Here is an 18,739-nt window from a genome sequence, read left to right as displayed (position 1 = left end):
TTATCAATCAAAGAAGAGAAATGCGAAAAAAAAAAAATTTAGATCTCTAAATTCAGTTAGACATTATCACATGGTGTGCAGATCTATTAACAATTAATATCAAAAAAAGACATGGAGAATAGGTATATTAATATCAGCCTTAAAAAAAATCAAATATAGAATTTGGTTTTAGCTCTCACAAGACAACATCGAAGTAAATGTTGCCCCTCGCAAAGTCGTACTAGAACTCCGCTCTACAGTAACTATATTTTAATATTATCAACATTAAAATATCAAACATATGTTTTAATTTACACCGCCAATTTATGCTGTGAATCTGTGCTCACAATAGTTAAAATTTTCCCGCTTTATTGATCCCTAACACTTGGGAACTGTGAAACTTCCTCCTCCCTAAAACATGCTAAACATTAGAATTAAAAATTTATTTATTTAACATGAAAATTAAGATCAGTGTGAATGTGATCACATACTCCACACCGAGCATATATCTCAAAAAACTATTAAGGGGAGATGTTAAAACAGTAAAGATTCTATGAGAACAATTTCTGTAAGAGTGAGTTGATCTATATTATAAATATAATATAAAAAAATGTAATTTTTAAATTAACTTTCTAATATTATATGTGAATGGTATAGATCAATTATTTTTACAGAGTATTCTTAAGAGAACACCTGCTCAATGTGAAGCTTTACTCCCCAAAATATACTCTTAACTAGTAGTTAATCTTTTCAGTATTTCTTTGTTCCTTCTATTAGGGGGTGTTTGTTTCACCAATTTTTTTTGGCATTTGGTATGGATTACAAGTTTTGGGATCAAAATGTGAGTTTTTTTAATTTATTTGGGATTTCATATATGGTGTTTGTTTTAAGAAATTTTTTAGATTATTGAATCCCAAAAGTGCAAAAAATGCATAATCTTAAGAATTTGACAAATCTTCTCAATTGGAGAGGATTTTGATAAATCTCATAAATGCCTATAAATGGTTGTGCTTACCTCTCAATTAGAGAGGATTTGACAAATCCTAATTTTGTCTTTTTGTGGGAGGTAACCTCACAAAGATAGCATATTCATCATATTACAAAATCTTAGTATTTGATAATGCTACAATTTGAGCTTGAAACAAACAAAATATTATAAATTGTAGTATTTCAAATCCCAAAATGTTAATGAAACAAATAACATTTTAAAAATCACAACTCATAACAAAACACCTATAAATTTTAAATCCCACGGTGAAATCCATATTCTAAAATTATAGGATTTGAAACAAACACTCTCTATTGTATTACTATCAGAATTTTGGATTCTATTGTCGTACGAATTACTATTCTACTACTATAAGAGAGTCTCGTGAGAGGGTGAGTTTCCTTCTTTTGTTCTCTTCTGCTCTTTGTTTGTTGCCATTTCCCATTTGCTCACCCTGTGGACAAAATTTTGCATCCCTTTCTTCCCATAAAAAGAAAGAAAAATTGTGAAAGCGATGAGCGTCTGCTTTGTGTTGAGGAAACAGTGTCAATGCTGAGCTTCTGAGGTTTTGTTAAGGTTGTGATTTTTCTGGTAATTTGTTAGATTTTTGTTCAATACCCACTTGCATTTTTTTTCCAACACTAGAATTTGAGAGCATAGAGCTCCGATTGCTTGGTAAAAGTTACTTCTTTATTTTTTTTTACAATCCGATTTCACTTTTTCTTGAAGTGCATGATTTTGATGGGACCGGTCTCTATCTATTAAATGCAACTGTTTCTTCTTCTTCTTCTTCTTCTTCCCCTTTTCCTCTTATCCTGACAACCGATCTCCTCATTCCGTGTGTTATGATCTCTCTTTGCATAGTTTTAGCAATTCTTGATTTGGGTTTCTGTTCAATTCTCCATTAAAGGAGACCCTTTTCTCCATTCCCCTATCCTTCCCTGGTGTGCTGAAAGAATTGGGCTTTCTTATTTCCACATGAGTTGCTTTTAGGAGTTCTTGATTTGGGTTTCTCTTGAACTCCACATTGAGATACCCAATTCATTACTCGGGGTTCCTGTGAATTCTGCATTGAGTGAGACCTTGAATTCCATAGTGAGATTCTTTTCCTAATTCGCGCAAGTTCATTTGTAGGAGTAGCTGATTTGGGCATCTCTTCAATCCCCAGTTGAGCAAAGGCTATGTCGAGGCCACTGTACCGAGGGCTCTCCGGCGGTGGTCGGATCACTAGCCTCGCCGCCCACGATGTGTTCGATGAAGATTTCAAGCCAAAGGACCTCTCTGGTAATGGATTCGGGCACGATCTATCAAGCCCAATGACCCCTGGTAGAACTAAACATAGCGTCACCATTTCCCTTCTCAAACTTGGCCTAGCTATCACTATCCTTGCCGCACTGTCGGTCTCCTTCTACTGGACATTATCCCTCTCCGTAGCATCCCCAGTTACCATTCATCGTAGCTACCGAAGACTTCAAGAACAGCTCATTACTGATCTCACTGATATAGGAGATCTCTCTGTTGGTACTGCCAAATCTAAAGATTTGGAATTTTGCCCACCCGAATACGAGAATTATGTTCCTTGTTACTATAATGTTTCAGAGAGTTTAGATTCGGTGGAGCTGTCTGACGTCTCAGCGGAGTATGAAAGACAGTGTCCTCGAGGAGCAGAGAAGGAGAGGGCTTGTTTGGTTCTGCCACCGAGGAATTATAGGATTCCTTTGAGGTGGCCGTCAGGGAGGGACTTTATTTGGAAGGGGAATGTAAAGATCAGTGGACAAGAGTTCTCGTCTGGGAGCTTAACCAAGAGGTATAATCTTGATCCCTTGTTTGCTTCACTTGGCTGTGGTTGGTCTGTAGATTTATGTTAGTTTTCTTTTGAATACAGGATGATGGTGGAAGAAGAACAGATATCGTTCAGGTCAGATTCGCTTATGGTTGATGGGGTAGAAGACTACTCACATCAGATAGCTGAGATGGTTGGGCTGAGAAATGAGTCAAACTTCAATGAGGCTGGGGTGAGTTCATTATTTAGTTTAACTAGATTTTAAGCTGGAGCAAGTATGGGTGAATTTAGTGTATTACATACATCCATTTTCTTTTTATTTACACCATCAGAAGGTTGGAAGAAGAACAAGAAAGGAAATAAGTTTAAGTTCTCATGCCGTCTTTAACTGTGGAATTGCTTAGTTTGCTAAATAATGTATACCTTGTTTTAGCTTGTTGTGTTGGAAACAGATCAGCGGTTGAGGGCTAACACTTCGAAAAACCAAACATTTTGAATTGACATGTGCCTCAAGTTATTACTTTGTTGTTATCTTGTTTGCTTTTCTTTTAGTTTTCTTAGCTAACTAAAAATTCTTAATCAGTTCAACTCAAATATCTTCTCCCTTTTATAGCATGTCTCAAGTTTTATCATTTTTCCCTTCTGATTCCTATTTAGTTTCTTTTCATAGATGTTAAGACATAAATGTGATTTAATATTGACCCCCGAAATGGTGCAGGTTAGAACTGTGTTAGATATTGGGTGTGGCTTTGGCAGCTTAGGAGCGCATCTTTTCTCAAAACAGCTTCTAACAATGTGCATCGCAAACTACGAGCCCTCAGCATCTTTTCTCAAAACAGCTTCTAACAATGTGCATCGCAAACTACGAGCCCTCAGGTAGTCAAGTTCAACTTACTCTTGAGAGAGGTCTACCTGGTGCATCGCAAACTACGAGCCCTCAGGTAGTCAAGTTCAACTTACTCTTGAGAGAGGTCTACCTGCCATGGTTGGTTCATTTGCATCAAGACAGTTGCCATTCCCATACCTCTCTTTTGATATGGTACACTGTGCAAGATGTGGAGTCGACTGGGAGAAGAATGGTATGTTTTTTCTCTTATACTATATTTCTTATTCAGACTTTGTGGTAAATTCTAGATGATTGACTTCGTTTCTGGTTCAGTTGAATGCAAAACTATTGATCAATCATCTACTAGTTGATTTGTGCATTTAACTTTTACTCAAAATGACTTGTTCTTTTAACTTAGAGATATACCTTGCCCGTCATGTTATTAAAAGTTTCACTGTAATGGCCTTTTATGGTCTTACCTATTTTATCATAATGAACAATACTTTTCAACTTATCTATATTTTGGTGAGATGGATACAGTATCATAGGTTCATCTGGGTATGTCAGACACATGATTTTATCATAATTTAGGTATCAGTACAGCGCGAAATTCTATATCCACTTGTATGCGCTAATATATTATGAACTAGGCAAATTGGCATTGATCAAACACAAAAATATTATGAGGATTTGGTACAAACACTTGGCTTGAATCTATTTTAGGTCAGGAAGGAGGGTGTTGAGGACAAATATACTACGTGGGAAATCTTGGGAAGGGATATTAAAGACCTCAAAATAGAAAAATAGATGTGTCTACATAAAAATTAGTAGCAGAGGCTCATGTATAGAACTGACTCGATATGATATGTATGCTTGCATCTACATAAAAATTAGTAGCAGAGGCTCATGTATAGAACTGACTCGATATGATATGTATGCTTGCATGTATACAGGGCGTGACTGCTTTATAGGCATAGTTGGACCTACATGTGAATTGGTAAGCTATGCATTAAAAATATCACCATTAACATATCCCATATTGGTCAATAAGAGAGATTACATCAGCTTAAGAAAAATGTTTAGATTCAATGAAGTAGGCTTATAATGTGAATATGCCTCACTGAATTGGATACTAAATCATTTGCTTTGATCATGACATGCTCATTAAGATACTATCAATTCTTATGTAACAGTGTATCCAGCGTATTTTTTTGTTGGGAAATGCTTATCTTGAATCTTGCATTATGAAGTTGAATAAATAACATTTGAACTGACTGATGCAGATGGTATTTTCTTGGTCGAAGTGGACAGACTTTTAAGGCCTGGAGGTTATTTTGTATGGACTTCAGTTTCAAACTCTCATAGATCTCTACGTGACAAAGAAAATCAAAAGAAGTGGACACAAATTCGCGACTTTGCTGAGAACCTCTGCTGGGATATGTTATCTCAACAAGATGAAACCATTGTCTGGAAGAAAACAAGTAAAAAGAAATGCTACAGTTCTCGGTATGGAAACATAGCCGAATATATTTGATAACAATTAATTGCTATTAGTTCATCTAACCTATCTAACCTGTTTGTATATTATAGGAAATCTGGCCCTTCAATATGTGGCAAGAGTCATGACACTGAATCCCCATACTATCAACTACTTAATCCCTGCATAGGAGGAACCAGAAGTCAGAGATGGATTCCTATTGAAGACAGAACACCTTGGCCTTCTCGGGTTAATCCAAACTCAACTGAACTTGCAATTCATGGTAATTCAAAATGATCATATTTTAAACTGTAATTTCTTTTTACACCGATTGACAATTGTATTTTTTCGTTCATCAGATTTGCACTCAGAGGACTTAGCCGAGGACGCGTTAAATTGGAACTCTGCTGTTCGCAACTATTGGTCTCTTCTTTCACCTCTGATTTTCTCGGATCATCCAAAGAGGCCTGGCGATGAGGATCCCTCTCCACCTTTTAACATGCTCAGAAACGTGCTTGACATGAATGCTCGATTAGGCGGGTTCAATGCTGCACTGTTAAATGCAGGAAAATCTGTTTGGGTTATGAATGTTGTTCCCACAAGTGGTCCAAATTATCTCCCTCTCATCCTTGACAGGGGATTTATTGGCGTTCAGCACGACTGGTATGTATTTAAACCTTCTAAAGAAAATCTTCATATTTTGTGTTATTTGCAATATATTCACTAGGACCACAGCATTCTAAGTCAGGACAATCGCTAATTTACATTTACCTGTATCTGCTAAGATGTAAAGGCTTGGCCTAACACCAACTATATTGGCCTGACAGTGGGTTATTATCGCTATGCCTGTCAAGGAGCCACACTTGATTACCACATTCTAACTGGCTCATCCTTAGCCTTTCTTCTTGTGTCTTTAATAATGTGATTAATATGGTTGAAACTCAACAATGATCGTGCATTATGTTCATTTGAAAACTAAGAAAACGTTGGAGAACTCAGACATAAGTTGATGCTAAAATTATGTGTAGTGTACATTATCTAGGTTAGAGAGATGATATATAATTTGCAGAAATGCAGCATGCCTAGGTGTCTGAAGGAAAACTTTTTGAAACAGCAATAGACCCTGAGACGGTGTATGTGTATATTAAATATGGTGTAGGAGATGCAACAAACAATTAAGCACAAGTCAATGAATAACATACTTAGATATGCTTGGCATGTACAACAAAGAAATGGAATACCATGATGACTTATTTTCAGAATAAAGGGGTGTAGAAGAGGAGAGAAAGCCTAAATTAACCTCTGTAGAAGTCATACGAGTTTGAGTTCATTTCTATCTGATGAAGATAAATGGTCTGTTCAGTAACATATCTAGTGAAGATGAATTATTCATGAGAGTGCCGATTATTAATGCATTCCCCCCCTACCCTTTTGGATAATTTACTCAAATAGGCTGTTTCCCTAGTTTTTCTCTCAAATTGGAATTAGTAATATTAGTAATCCTATTGAATTTCAAGTACGTGTTCATAGATTTGTGTATCACCTCTATCGTTGGGGTAAATAGATCTGTATTACTATGCATCACGTACAGTTCTTTATGTCAACCATATTCTTTTTATAGATGCATTTTGTGTTCGTCAAAGCAATAACTTTTGTCTTTGATTAGGTGTGAAGCATTTCCAACATATCCGAGAACTTATGATATGGTGCATGCTGAAGGATTACTATCACTTATGACTCCTCATCTCCATAGGTGTTCAACATTTGATATATTTATGGAGATTGATCGCATTCTGCGGCCAGAGGTACTGCAATGCTCCTTTTGGTATTTAACTTTGACATCAGCATGCTTCTTTTGGTATTTCTTTGTGGTAGCAAAAATAATGTAAAATGTAGAGTCTTTTCACTGATCAGTGGGAATAGCAATCCAAACGAAGTATGTAGCGTATAAACTTTATGCTATTTGGGTTAAATCTTGTATAGGCACCAGCAAAAAACTAAGGACATCCTTGGACCATCTCACTTCAGGTCCTAAGTTATGCTTTCCAGTAGTTTGCCTATGGGCCAACTTGATATCTAAAAATTAACTTCTTGGAATTTACTGATCGTGGAGTAGGATGCTAAAGAAATAATGTTTATTCAAATTGATGCGAGTGTCAGCAGCCTAATAATGCCCAGCCAGTTTATTAATTGATGATCCTTAAATCCATAGATCAAGGTCTAATTAGTATTACATAATGCGATTTGAAGATTTTATTTCTTTGTTACACACATTATAGGAGGAATGTTGTTTATCCTAGCAAATTGATATTTAATAATATCTTGTGCCCAGATTTGTTTTTAGTTAATGTGAATAGTAGGTTTAATATCTAGATAATTTTTGTATCTATGAGAATAAATCACATGCAAACGAAAATATACAAATAAAACACTTACAGCTACAATAAATCACCGTCCTTCGTTAACGTACTGATACAACCAAATTTGTCTAACATTGTCATCATATGCAGGGTTGGGTGGTACTTCGTGATGAAGCTTCTCTTATTGAAAGCCTACGACCTCTAATAGCAAGATTAAAATGGGATTCTCGAGTGATGGGGCTCGAAGGGAACAGCGACCAGAAATTACTTGTTTGTCAAAAGCCCTTCTTCAGGAAACAACTGCAGTAAATCATCATTCACCATAAAGTTCAATCAAGCAAGCAAGTATATTGAAGTTTGCCAGAGAGGAGATAAAGTGAACTCTTCGGCACTTTCTATGGAGCCGTAAGGTCTCCATGGACCCTGTAATTATTCAAAATTTAGATCGAGGAATATTATAGGATAGGCATAGTTTTTTGAAATCAAAGATGGGTATCGAGGATACAGAGATGAGGCAGTCAAAGTGGCTATTACGTTGTGAAAATGGATATTGAATAAAGGAGTGATGCTGCAGTATATACATATATATACAAGGGCAATGGGCAATGCAGTGCATCATATTTGGGTATATTCTTTTCTTTCAATATATTCTTCTCTGTATTCTATAAGAGTGGATGTTCTTCATATTGTAGTTTTAGTTCGTATTCTGCTCACATCAGGTCAGGATCTGATACAAAATTCAATAAGCAAATAAGCATCTTATCCTCTACAAACTGTCTCAATTTATCTGAATCGGTGTATGCAAATATGGCTTTGCACAATCAATTACATACAACTACTTGGTAATCCATCTCAAACATGGTTTGTTTTACCAAATGAATATTAGATTCATGTGTTACAGGCTCTCTTATCTTATTGAATATGATATTAAAAAAAAAGAGCAAATTTCTAGGGATATAGTAGGTTCTCTTACAGGACATCCTTGAACCCGGATTTGCCCCTTTGGACGAGTGAATTCGGAACTTACAATCTCGCTCTTTCTTAAGGAGGGCCTTTGTTCGCATTTTACTGGAAATTTATTGAGTAAAGCTAGAATAAAGTAAGATGGATAGGAGTTCTTGTCCATGAACGTGTATTGAGATTCATGCTTTTCATAAAGGCTACAAGACGTGTGTCTTGATGTGTAAAACTAGACATTTTAGCATGGATCTCGAAACAAATCAATATATCACTAGTAGAAATAGAAGAATGTGCATCCTTGATGGGCTGCCATCAAGGATACGCCGTCAGCAAATGTCTTACCAAGAATGTAGCATCCTTAACTAGAGCCTGTCAAGGATAGGCATCGTTGACGGCTTATTCTTGAGGGCAAATCCCATCAAGAAAGTTTTGACATCCTTGACGGCAAAAACCTTCAATAATGAATGTAACATCCTTGACGGTGGCCCGTCAAGATGTTATTTACATATTTGTCGTCAAGGATGTAGGTCTACTGTCAAGAATACTTATAATATTAGAGGGGGCGACCCAATTTTTTTCCTGTATACAATCCATAATTTCCTAAATACAAAATATACAAATATTTTCCTGTATACAATATTTTAATCCAAAATGTACACACTCACATGAACAAAAAAAATATTCTCATCATAATATTCAAAACCAAACCACAATTCACATATACCAAAGACCCACTCAAGTACAACATTAAAAAATTTGGTGAACAAGAGCTACTATCCTTTATGTTTACAAGAACTTACTTGAAATTTATTTCTAATCATATTTAAACATAGACTTCTCTAAAATAAATTTTCTTTACTAGTCATAGACACTAATGTGATGGAGTCACATTTTGTCCTTTTGGTTAACTTTTTTGTTCGGAAAAAATGAAAAATACATCCAAAAGGAAGGCTAAAATTTTCATAATTCAGTTAAAAAAAGCTATAAAAATGTCATACTTCAATTTCAAAAAAAAAAAAAAAATGTATGTGTAGTATGGGAGAATATGTTTTTCTTTCCCTTTTCTTTCTTTTTCACTCTCTCAAAGAAGAGCTTTGTTCTATTTTTTTTTAAGTAAGTTTTTTTTGTTATCTTCCAAGAGTTTATCTCCCTTCGCTGGGAGATCAATAGTTCAGAGGAAATTTTTTCATGCACTTTGCTACTTTTTTTTAGAAATATGCTAATGATTATTCACTAGATCGTGCCAAGAGAATGTGGTTGGTTTTTATTTTGGTGACATATACTAGTGACATTTCCACAAACTACCTTCATCGACCTGAAACTCATTTATTCATTATTCTCAAATTCTTATGTATAGTTTAATAAAATATAAAATTTCATGTTTTTCTGAAGTTTTAGATTTGACTTGTCAAAATATCATTTAAAAAAACAAGCGTCAAACTATGAGCTATTATTAACTCTTTCTGAAAACAAACAAAGAAATGAAACGAAAGGATTTTACGTGCAATCTATAAACTCCAGGGGCTTTTCTGCAATTTACCCCCCAAAAAAAACTGTTCAACCCAAAATTTCCAAATTCGAGCGCAAAAAAAAAAAAAAAAAATCCCTCCCTTGTACCCCTTTCTCAAATCAATTCTGAAGCCTCGACCGCCATGGCGACAACGACGATAGTAGATTACAAATTGAACGGATAGGCTGCAGGTCGGTTTTTGAATTTTTTTTTAAACTTCACGGGAGTTTAACTCCCGTGAAGTTTAGCAGCTTTACTAAACTTCACGGGAGTTGAACTCCCGTGAAGTTTCGGAAGTTTTTTCACAAAAAACCGACTTGGTTTCAGCGCCAAGGCTAAAACTAGGTTGGTTTTTGCAAATAAGTTCAAAACAAGTCGTTTTTTAGGATTAAATGTTTAAATAGGGTGGTTTTGAAAATTTATCCTTTAAAAAAACAAGCGTCAAACTATAAACTATTATTAACTCTTTCTGAAAACAAAGAAAGAAATTAAACAAAAGAATTTTACGCGCAATCTATAAACGTCAGGGGCTTTTCTGCAATTTACCCAAAAAATGGTTCAACCCAAAATTTCCAAATTCGAGCGCAAAAAAATCCGTCCCTTGTACCCCTTTCTCAAATCAATCCCGAACCCTCGACCGCCATGGCGACGACGGCGATAGCAGATTACAAATTGAACGGATGAGCTGCAGGTCGGTTTTTGAATTTTTTTTTCAAAACTTCACGGGAGTTCAACTCCCGTGAAGTTTACCGGCTTTACTAAACTTCACAGGAGTTCAACTCCCGTGAAGTTTCGGAAGCTTTTTCACAAAAACCGACTTGGTTTCAGCGTCAAGGCTGAAACCAGGTCGGTTTTTACAAATAAGGCGGTTTTTGGAGATGGGTTGCCGAAAGGATGGAAGATTTTGTTGGGTTTGAAGAGGAAGGATGGGATTGTGTACTTGAATTGCCGGAGATATGTTAGGTTGGCTTCTTCAACCCTTTTGTTTTTGAATTGGAATATGCTTCGCTTGTTTCTTAAACATTTGTATTTGATATAGAGTCGACTACAATAGGTTATGAGAATCCTCTATTTTGTCCATAGTTCACCTTGTGAATTATGCAACTGCAATTTTGATGTTGGATTGGTAGTTGATCGCGCGCCATAACCCACGGTTGATGCTATGATTGTGTTGCCAGATTTGTGGTCACTATGATTTGACCTCATCATATTACACATGACGCCTTCCCAGTGGGACTGATGTATGAACTTAGGAGCATGACTTGCTATGAGATGTGTCGTAAATTTTGATTGAATTTCGGAGAAACTTTGTGATTGATCTTGATTCATATGCTGCAAGATGCTTTTTTGTTGACATTGCCCCCCTCTATCCTTGCTGTCTTCCTCTTGGAAAGATATGAAATAAATTGCTAGTATTGGTGAAGGATGAAGATAGAAGGTATAGCGGGAGTGGATGTTGATCTAATTGGACTGGAGTGTTGGAGGAGGATTCCTTTTGAGGAATGTGTTGTATAACAAAGCAAATTAGGACAAACTTAATATCATTTGTTTATCCAGAATTGTAATTATAAGGAATCAGACTTCACATTTTCGGATGTTATTTGGGAAGCATGTGAATGCTTTTCTAAGAGTTAGTTTTTGTTTATCAATGTGTTTTGGTAATCATCCAATATTCCAGCAGTTGATATTTTTTAGCGTTAAATCATATGTATGGTCAGATTTGCCCCCTTTTTTTGCCTCATTCAAAGTCATTAGCTTTTATCCTGAATCAAATTTTGATCATATCGTAAGAACCAATGATGTTTACTGTCAACTGGTTTAATGCAGAACCATGGTTTTCTCTTTTTAGTGGGTTGGCTTACTGCTTTATAATGATAACTATCTATTTTGGTGTTCTCTATTGAGCTCATGCTCACTTGGCTGGTTTTCACGGTATAGCTTTTGAACAATTTATGTTGGGCTACATAGTCTCATTTCATTAGGTCATACAAAAGTTGGTATGTCCTTTCCATTCTAATGCTCTGCATCTTTTTTTGGTTAACGCAGTATTAATTAGATTTCTTCAAACATATAGTTCCACTAACATTCTGTACTTTAACATACTTAAAAAAAAAAACCAGCCAATCTAGTTTATGTCCCTTCCCATTGGTCACCTTCCATCCAACCAAACCAAGCCTTAATATTTGACTGTTTGCCAATTAAGGAAGTTGGCTGTCGTTAAAAGCCCATGTTCTAACATTTTTGGGTTGTCTAGAAGCCCGTTATATGAGAGAATAAACACCGGTCGTTCAAATCCCATAATTGTTGTAAACGATAATATTTATCACAATATTTTGGTAATGACCGCGTAATTAAAAAAAGCTGCAGCCACGTCTGCATCTTCACTGATCAAAGCTACTGCCTACCAGGTGGTTGATAAATCGACCGAAGGAAGAACAACCCATGATTTTTTTTGAAACAGATAATATGGGTAAGACAAAACTTTGTTTTTGAGATGCATAATGAATTCCATTTTGTGGGTCTTAATCATTCTTAAGTGTCTATAATGTCTCATTAATTACGTCTCTCTGCAGTTTAGATTTAAGATGAACGATTAGCTGAAAGGAGTAGAGCATGAAATAGGAGGAGAGATGCATAAACAGGTAAATATATGCTCAACACTTACTTTGTTTTGCACTCTAGCTCCCTTTTGTTAACTTTTTGTAACATGATTAATTTTTTGCTTCTCTTAGATTTGTACATGATCCTGGTCTCATCTTTCTCTTAGCATATCCATGCAAATATTTCCCTCCAATATTTTCCTGCTTCATCAGTAACATGTGAAAGTACTTGCTTATGATCTTAATTGAATTCGGAAAATAAGATGGGCATAAATCTCTGTAGCATAAGTTGCTAACAAGTGGTTGGCTTTTGTACTTACTCATTTGAACCTCTTACCACCGTGGCATGTCATTGCTTTAGCCTTTGGGAGATATTTGGTTTAAGACCATATCGTCTTTGTCAAAAAGCAGATGTAATAATTGGCAGAAACATACAATGAAAACAAATTCTATTTGCGCACATTTTCATTTAGTTTTGCAAAATGAACTTTTATTTAAAAAAAAAACATTGGGCAAAAATAAATCATTTGATGGCCGACGCACGAGCAATCCAAGCACATACTTATGGAAGCACGTATGCTTCATGATGTATAAATTGAAGCGAAAAGCATGTGTCATCTACTGGATCATGTAGTTTTGTTGATAGAAACAAATTACAATACATTTCCTAAGAACGCTTACAAAAAGTTTATTGTAATTGTACAACATCTTCCACGTATATCTATGAGAACACATTTATTATAAGGGGTTTTTGCTTTTAGGCCCATTTGTTTACTCTCATTTATTTTTAAACCCAAGTACTATTATTTGTATCTTTAAGCCCAATTCACTTTTTGTATTTATCTTTAAACCCAAACTTCAAAATACAATACTTTCAGCACATGTATTTATACAGAATCCCAAAAATACCCCTTGGCCCCATATAAATATCTCTCCTCCTCCTCACCCTTTTCTCAACTCAGCCCTAAATTAAAAAATGAAAGCCCATTGCCGCCGTCGCCCATCTCCGGCCGTCGGCGCCCGTCTCCAGCAGTCGTCGCTCGTCTCTAGCCGCCCTCATCAACTCGACCCTCTCCAGATGCCCATCGAACTCAATCTCCCTCAGCTTCTTCCTCTGGTGCTCTCGCCAGCCCGACTTCTTCCACGCCCGCGACTCGCTCGATGTAATGATCCCCGTCCTCTGCCGCTTGACATTCAAGCTCAGGTCCGTCGCCGACATTGTGGAGGAGCTGGAGGCTATCGGGTCTCCTGCGGAGGCCAAAACTTTCCTGATCTTGATGAGGGTCTACTGCAGAGGGGACATGTTTATCTTCGCCCGAGAGGTGTTTGATGAAATGGGTAGGAGAGGGTTCGTGCGGAACACGCTTGCGAGAAATTTGATTATCGATGGGCTGTTTAAGAGCGGTCAGTTTTGCGAAGGGATGAGATTTTTTAGAGAGACCCAGATGCCGAATTTCTTTACTTTTAACATTGTGATGAGAAATCTTTGCGAGCACGGGGATTGGCGAGAGGTGTGAGGAGTTTTGAGGGAGATGGTTAGGAGAGGATTTCAGCTCAACGTTGGGTCATTTACTTCAAGTTTAGATTGTTTTAAGAAGGTGGGGAGAATCAAGGAGGTCTTTCAGTTGATGGGGTTTATGCTTGTTTCAGGTCTGCGGCCTACCGTGGAGATTTGGAGAATTTTGATTGCCGTGTTGTGCCAAGCTGGCAACGTTCCTTTGGGTTTTGGTTTGTTTGGAAAAATAATAGATTCGGGAAGTTTGCCGACTGTTGTGACGTATACATTTCTTATTAAAGGGCTCCTAAAAGCTCGAATGTTGAGCGAAGCGATTGGTGTTTGGGATATTATGGTCATTGCCTCCGTTGCCGTCGACCGCCGCCTCACCGCCCTCGACACGAAGCTATATTGATGTGTTGATGTGTTTGTAATGTACGAGTGTGTTGATGTGTTTGTAATGTATGGGAGCGATTGGTGAGATGTAATTCACATGAGGAGGTGGTGAAGTTTTTTTAAGAACTGGTTTTATTAAGCGTGAGATGTACTTACAGATTAACGTGTTATACTTACTGGTTAACATGCTATACTTACAGGTTAATGTGTTATACTTACAGGTTAACGTGCTATACTTACTAGATAACGTGCTATACTTACAGGTTAACGTGCTATACTTACTAGATAACGTACTATACTTACAGGTTAATGTGCTATACTTACAGGCTAACATGCTATACTTAAGGGTTAACGTGCTATACTTACTAGTTAACGTGCTATACTTACAGGTTAACGTGCTATACTTACTGGTTAACGTGCTATACTTACAGGGTAACGTGCTATACTTACTGGTTAACGTGCTATACTTACTGGTTAACGTGCTATACTTATAGGATAACGTGCTATACTTACAGGGTAACATGCTATACTTACAGGATAACATGATATGCTTACAGGGTAACGTGCTATACTTACTGGATAACGTGCTATACTTACAGGATAACGTGCTATACTAACAGGTTAATGTGCTATACTTACATGTTAACATACTATACTTACTGGTTAACGTGCTATACTTACAGGTTAACGTGCTATACTTACAGGATAACGTGCTATACTTACTGGTTAACGTGCTATACTTACAGGATAACGTGCTATACTTACTGGTTAATATGCTATACTTACTGGTTAACGTGCTATACTTACAGGGTAACGTGCTATACTTACAGGTTAATGTGCTATACTTACAGGTTAACATGCTATACTTACAGGTTAACGTGCTATACTTACTGATTAACGTGCTATACTTACAAGTTAATATGCTATACTTATAGGTTAACGTGCTATACTTACTGATTAACGTGTTATACTTACAGATTAACGTGCTATACTTACTGGTTAACATGCTATACTTACAGGTTAACGTGCTATACTGATACGTGTTGCCGTACGAGTACCTTTGATCGCGGAATTATCAAAGGTGGGTTGAGGAGAAAACAATTAGAACACAAGAATAACTGATGAGTCGACTGATCAGAAACTTTTGCTAACAAGACTTGATTTCTTGAGTCGACTCAAAACTGTATATGAGTCGACTCATGACTGATGAGTCGACTCATAAACTGATGAGTCGACCGAGCAGAAACTTTTGACAAAACGGCTGCATTAAGTGAGTCGACTCATGACAGGCATGAGTCGACTCAACCTGATGAGTCGACTCATGTACATGTATGAGTCGACTCACGAGCTGAAAACTGGATTCTTCGAATCTGCTGCACGTTAACCTGTAATTATAGCACGCTAATCTATAAGTATAGCACGTTAATCAGTAAGTATAGCATGTTAACCTATAAGTATAGCATATTAACTTGTAAGTATAGTACGTTAATCAGTAAGTATAGCACGTTAACCTGTAAGTATAGCATGTTAACCTGTAAGTATAGCACATTAACCTGTAAGTATAGCACGTTACCCTGTAAGTATAGCACGTTAACCAGTAAGTATAGCACATTAACCAGTAAGTATAGCACGTTACCCTGTAAGTATAGCACGTTAACCAGTAAGTATAACACGTTTCCCTGTAAGTATAGCATGTTAACCTGTAAGTATAGCACGTTAACCAGTAAGTATAGCATGTTAACATGTAAGTATAGCACATTAACCTGTAAGTATAGCATGTTAACCTGTAAGTATAGCACATTAATCTGTAAGTATAGCACGTTATCCAGTAAGTATAGCATATTAACCAGTAAGTATAGCACGTTATCTTGTAAGTATAGCATGTTATTCAAGAAATCAAGGGAAGACAATGGTGAGTATAGCACGTCATATCCAGCTTCACTACTATTTTCCTTGCCCTTTGCTAGCACTTGCATTCAACTAACATCCACATTAAATTACCAGAATTTATTTTCAAGGGTAAAAAGATAACTTCATCAGGCTTCAACACATAACATATGTTAACCCCCATCAATTACCATCATACTAAATCAAGTAAGTAGATAAACTACACCATAGTACTCTAAATATTATTCTCAATCAACTGAATTTTAATTACATCACCATAAAAAATTAAGCATAATTATGCAAAAATAAATAAATATAGCATCCAAATAAAACCAGTTCTTAAAAAAACTTCACCACCTCATCATGTGAATTACATCTCACTAATCGCCCCCATACATTACAAACACATCAACACACTCGTACATTACAAACACATCAACACATCAATATAGCTTCGTGTCGAGGGCGGCGAGGCGGCGGTCGACGGCAACGGAGGCAATGACCATAATATCCCAAACACCAATCGCTTCGCTCAACATTCGAGCTTTTAGGAGCCCTTTAATAAGAAACGTATACGTCACAACAGTCGGCAAACTTCTCGAATCTATTATTTTTCCAAACAAACCAAAACCCAAAGGAACGTTGCCAGCTTGGCACAACACGACAATCAAAATTCTCCAAATCTCCACGGTAGGCCGCAGACCTGAAACAAGCATAAACCCCATCAACTGAAAGACCTCCTTGATTCTCCCCACCTTCTTAAAACAATCTAAATTTGAAGTAAATGACCCAACATTGAGCTGAAATCCTCTCCTAACCATCTCCCTCAAAACTCCTCACACCACTCGCCAATCCCCGTGCTCGCAAAGATTTCTCATCACAATGTTAAAAGTAAAGAAATTCGGCATCTGGGTCTCTCTAAAAAATCTCATCCCTTCGCAAAACTGACCGCTCTTAAACAGCCCATCGATAATCAAATTTCTCGCAAGCGTGTTCCGCACGAACCCTCTCCTACCCATTTCATCAAACACCTCTCGGGCGAAGATAAACATGTCCCCTCTGCAGTAGACCCTCATCAAGATCAGGAAAGTTTTGGCCTCCGCAGGAGACCCGATAGCCTCCAGCTCCTCCACAATGTCGGCGACGGACCTGAGCTTGAATGTCAAGCGGCAGAGGACGGGGATCATTACATCGAGCGAGTCGCGGGCGTGGAAGAAGTCGGGCTGGCGAGAGCACCAGAGGAAGAAGCTGAGGGAGATTGAGTTCGATGGGCATCTGGAGAGGGTCGAGTTGATGAGGGCGGCTAGAGACGAGCGACGACTGCTGGAGATGGGCGCCGACGGTTGGAGACGGGCGCCGACTGCCGGAGATGGGCGACGGCGGCAATGGGCTTTCATTTTTTAATTTAGGGCTGAGTTGAGAAAAAGGTGAGGAGGAGGAGAGATATTTATATGGGGCCAAGGGGTATTTTTGGGATTTTGTATAAATACATGTGCTGAAAGTATTGTATTTTGAAGTTTGAGTTTAAAGATAAATACAAAAAGTGAATTGGGCTTAAAGATACAAATAATAGTACTTGGGTTTAAAAATAAATGAGAGTAAACAAATGGGCCTAAAAGCAAAAACCCCTTATTATAAACACGCTTCACACATGAGACCTTCTACTTCTTGATTGCTAATGCCAGCTAGGACCCTATACTGAACTTTACATTCCAACAAAGCAACCAACACAGATCGTTTACATATAAATTCATTAAGCTGGGGTTACTGGAAGGAAACCATGGTTCAGAGCTCAAGACCAAACTTTCTCAATGTCAAGCATTCTATCTCCGCACTCGTGTTCATTCCATCCCTCCAATGCATGAATTATCCCAGCGACACCCCATGCGCTCATCACTCTTCTTGGTAGCCAATTCTGTCATGTATAATCAAAGAGATCATAGAGATTTGAGATAAGCCATATTATATTCATGTGCTCATATCAAAGCGGCTCCTAAAGTTTTTTAGGTACCTCACAACAATGCATGTTTTCCAAAGCCTCTGGGATCTTCATTGCTGGTGTGCTGTAATATTTACAGTCCTTTTGTAGGTTCTTTGGGGGAAACTGTGAAAAGGGACTGATGTGTGTGCCTGATGAGAACAAGAATTGAAATTTTTCCATATTAGCTTAGTTTTAATTTTTAAAATTTGAATTTTAAATTTTGAATTGTTGTTGAATTTAGTAGTTAATAAGTGAGAGATTTGAGGGATTCTGTGTGAGATTTCAAATTTTGTAATTGCTCTATAAAAGCATGGTTGTAATCAGAATGAAATTATTGAAGAATAAAAAATAAAAATTATCTTGCTTGATTGTGGTGTGAAACCGTAGCAGTAATTTCGTTTTTCTTCTCTGCGGTCATTAAAAAAAATCGCTACTGTTCATCTTCTTCCTCAGACAATCATAACCCAACCCCACCTCCCTCTTCCCAGTTCAACGCC

General features: G+C 37.1%; 2 protein-coding genes and 1 long non-coding RNA gene across 6 annotated transcripts in view; 2 read left to right on the top strand and 1 right to left on the bottom strand.

The window, feature by feature from the left end:
• Positions 1,396 to 8,081, top strand: LOC109832744 (probable pectin methyltransferase QUA2). Of its 4 annotated transcripts, none has more exons than XM_020400149.1 (10): positions 1,396 to 1,543; positions 2,102 to 2,774; positions 2,853 to 2,982; positions 3,469 to 3,545; positions 3,666 to 3,829; positions 4,860 to 5,082; positions 5,167 to 5,336; positions 5,413 to 5,716; positions 6,720 to 6,858; positions 7,564 to 8,081. In XM_020400149.1, the coding sequence occupies exons 2-10, from the start codon at positions 2,149 to 2,151 to the stop codon at positions 7,720 to 7,722; spliced, it is 1,992 nt and encodes a 663-aa protein (XP_020255738.1). In that variant the 5' UTR covers positions 1,396 to 1,543; positions 2,102 to 2,148; the 3' UTR covers positions 7,723 to 8,081. The 4 variants fall into 4 exon arrangements, with proteins under 4 accessions (XP_020255738.1, XP_020255739.1, XP_020255740.1 ...); XM_020400150.1 differs by having other exon boundaries at positions 1,396 to 1,558; XM_020400151.1 differs by lacking the exon at positions 1,396 to 1,543 and adding an exon at positions 3,601 to 3,656 and having other exon boundaries at positions 1,612 to 2,774; positions 3,722 to 3,829.
• Positions 10,754 to 18,739, top strand: part of LOC109832742 — a 15,080-nt gene continuing 7,094 nt past the window's right edge. Inside the window, exons 1-3 of the long non-coding RNA XR_002244949.1 lie at positions 10,754 to 10,846; positions 12,292 to 12,353; positions 12,457 to 12,525. This is a non-coding gene — a long non-coding RNA (uncharacterized LOC109832742). The remainder of the gene's footprint in view (positions 10,847 to 12,291; positions 12,354 to 12,456; positions 12,526 to 18,739) is intronic.
• Positions 16,660 to 18,739, bottom strand: part of LOC109832741 (protein ECERIFERUM 1-like) — a 10,761-nt gene continuing 8,681 nt past the window's right edge. The window contains 1 exon segment of the mRNA XM_020400148.1: positions 16,660 to 16,964. Within this exon segment, the coding sequence (XP_020255737.1) occupies positions 16,705 to 16,964 (260 nt within the window). The 3' untranslated portion in view covers positions 16,660 to 16,704.

Source organism: Asparagus officinalis, chromosome 3 (genome assembly GCF_001876935.1).
Source record: "Asparagus officinalis chromosome 3, Aspof.V1, whole genome shotgun sequence".
In the NCBI taxonomy this organism is placed as follows: domain Eukaryota; kingdom Viridiplantae; phylum Streptophyta; class Magnoliopsida; order Asparagales; family Asparagaceae; genus Asparagus; species Asparagus officinalis.
The sequence above is the reverse complement of the archived record's forward strand: the minus strand, read 5'-3'. Positions and strand labels throughout refer to the sequence as shown.

Bases quoted from the DNA above. Each gene is read 5' to 3' on its own strand.
- LOC109832744 (XM_020400149.1), top strand. From the start codon at position 2,149: ATGTCGAGGCCACTGTACCGAGGGCTCTCCGGCGGTGGTCGGATCACT. The intron at 5,083-5,166 runs GTATGGAAACAT...TGTATATTATAG, and splicing joins AAGAAATGCTACAGTTCTCG to GAAATCTGGCCCTTCAATAT. The intron at 6,859-7,563 runs GTACTGCAATGC...CATCATATGCAG, and splicing joins ATCGCATTCTGCGGCCAGAG to GGTTGGGTGGTACTTCGTGA.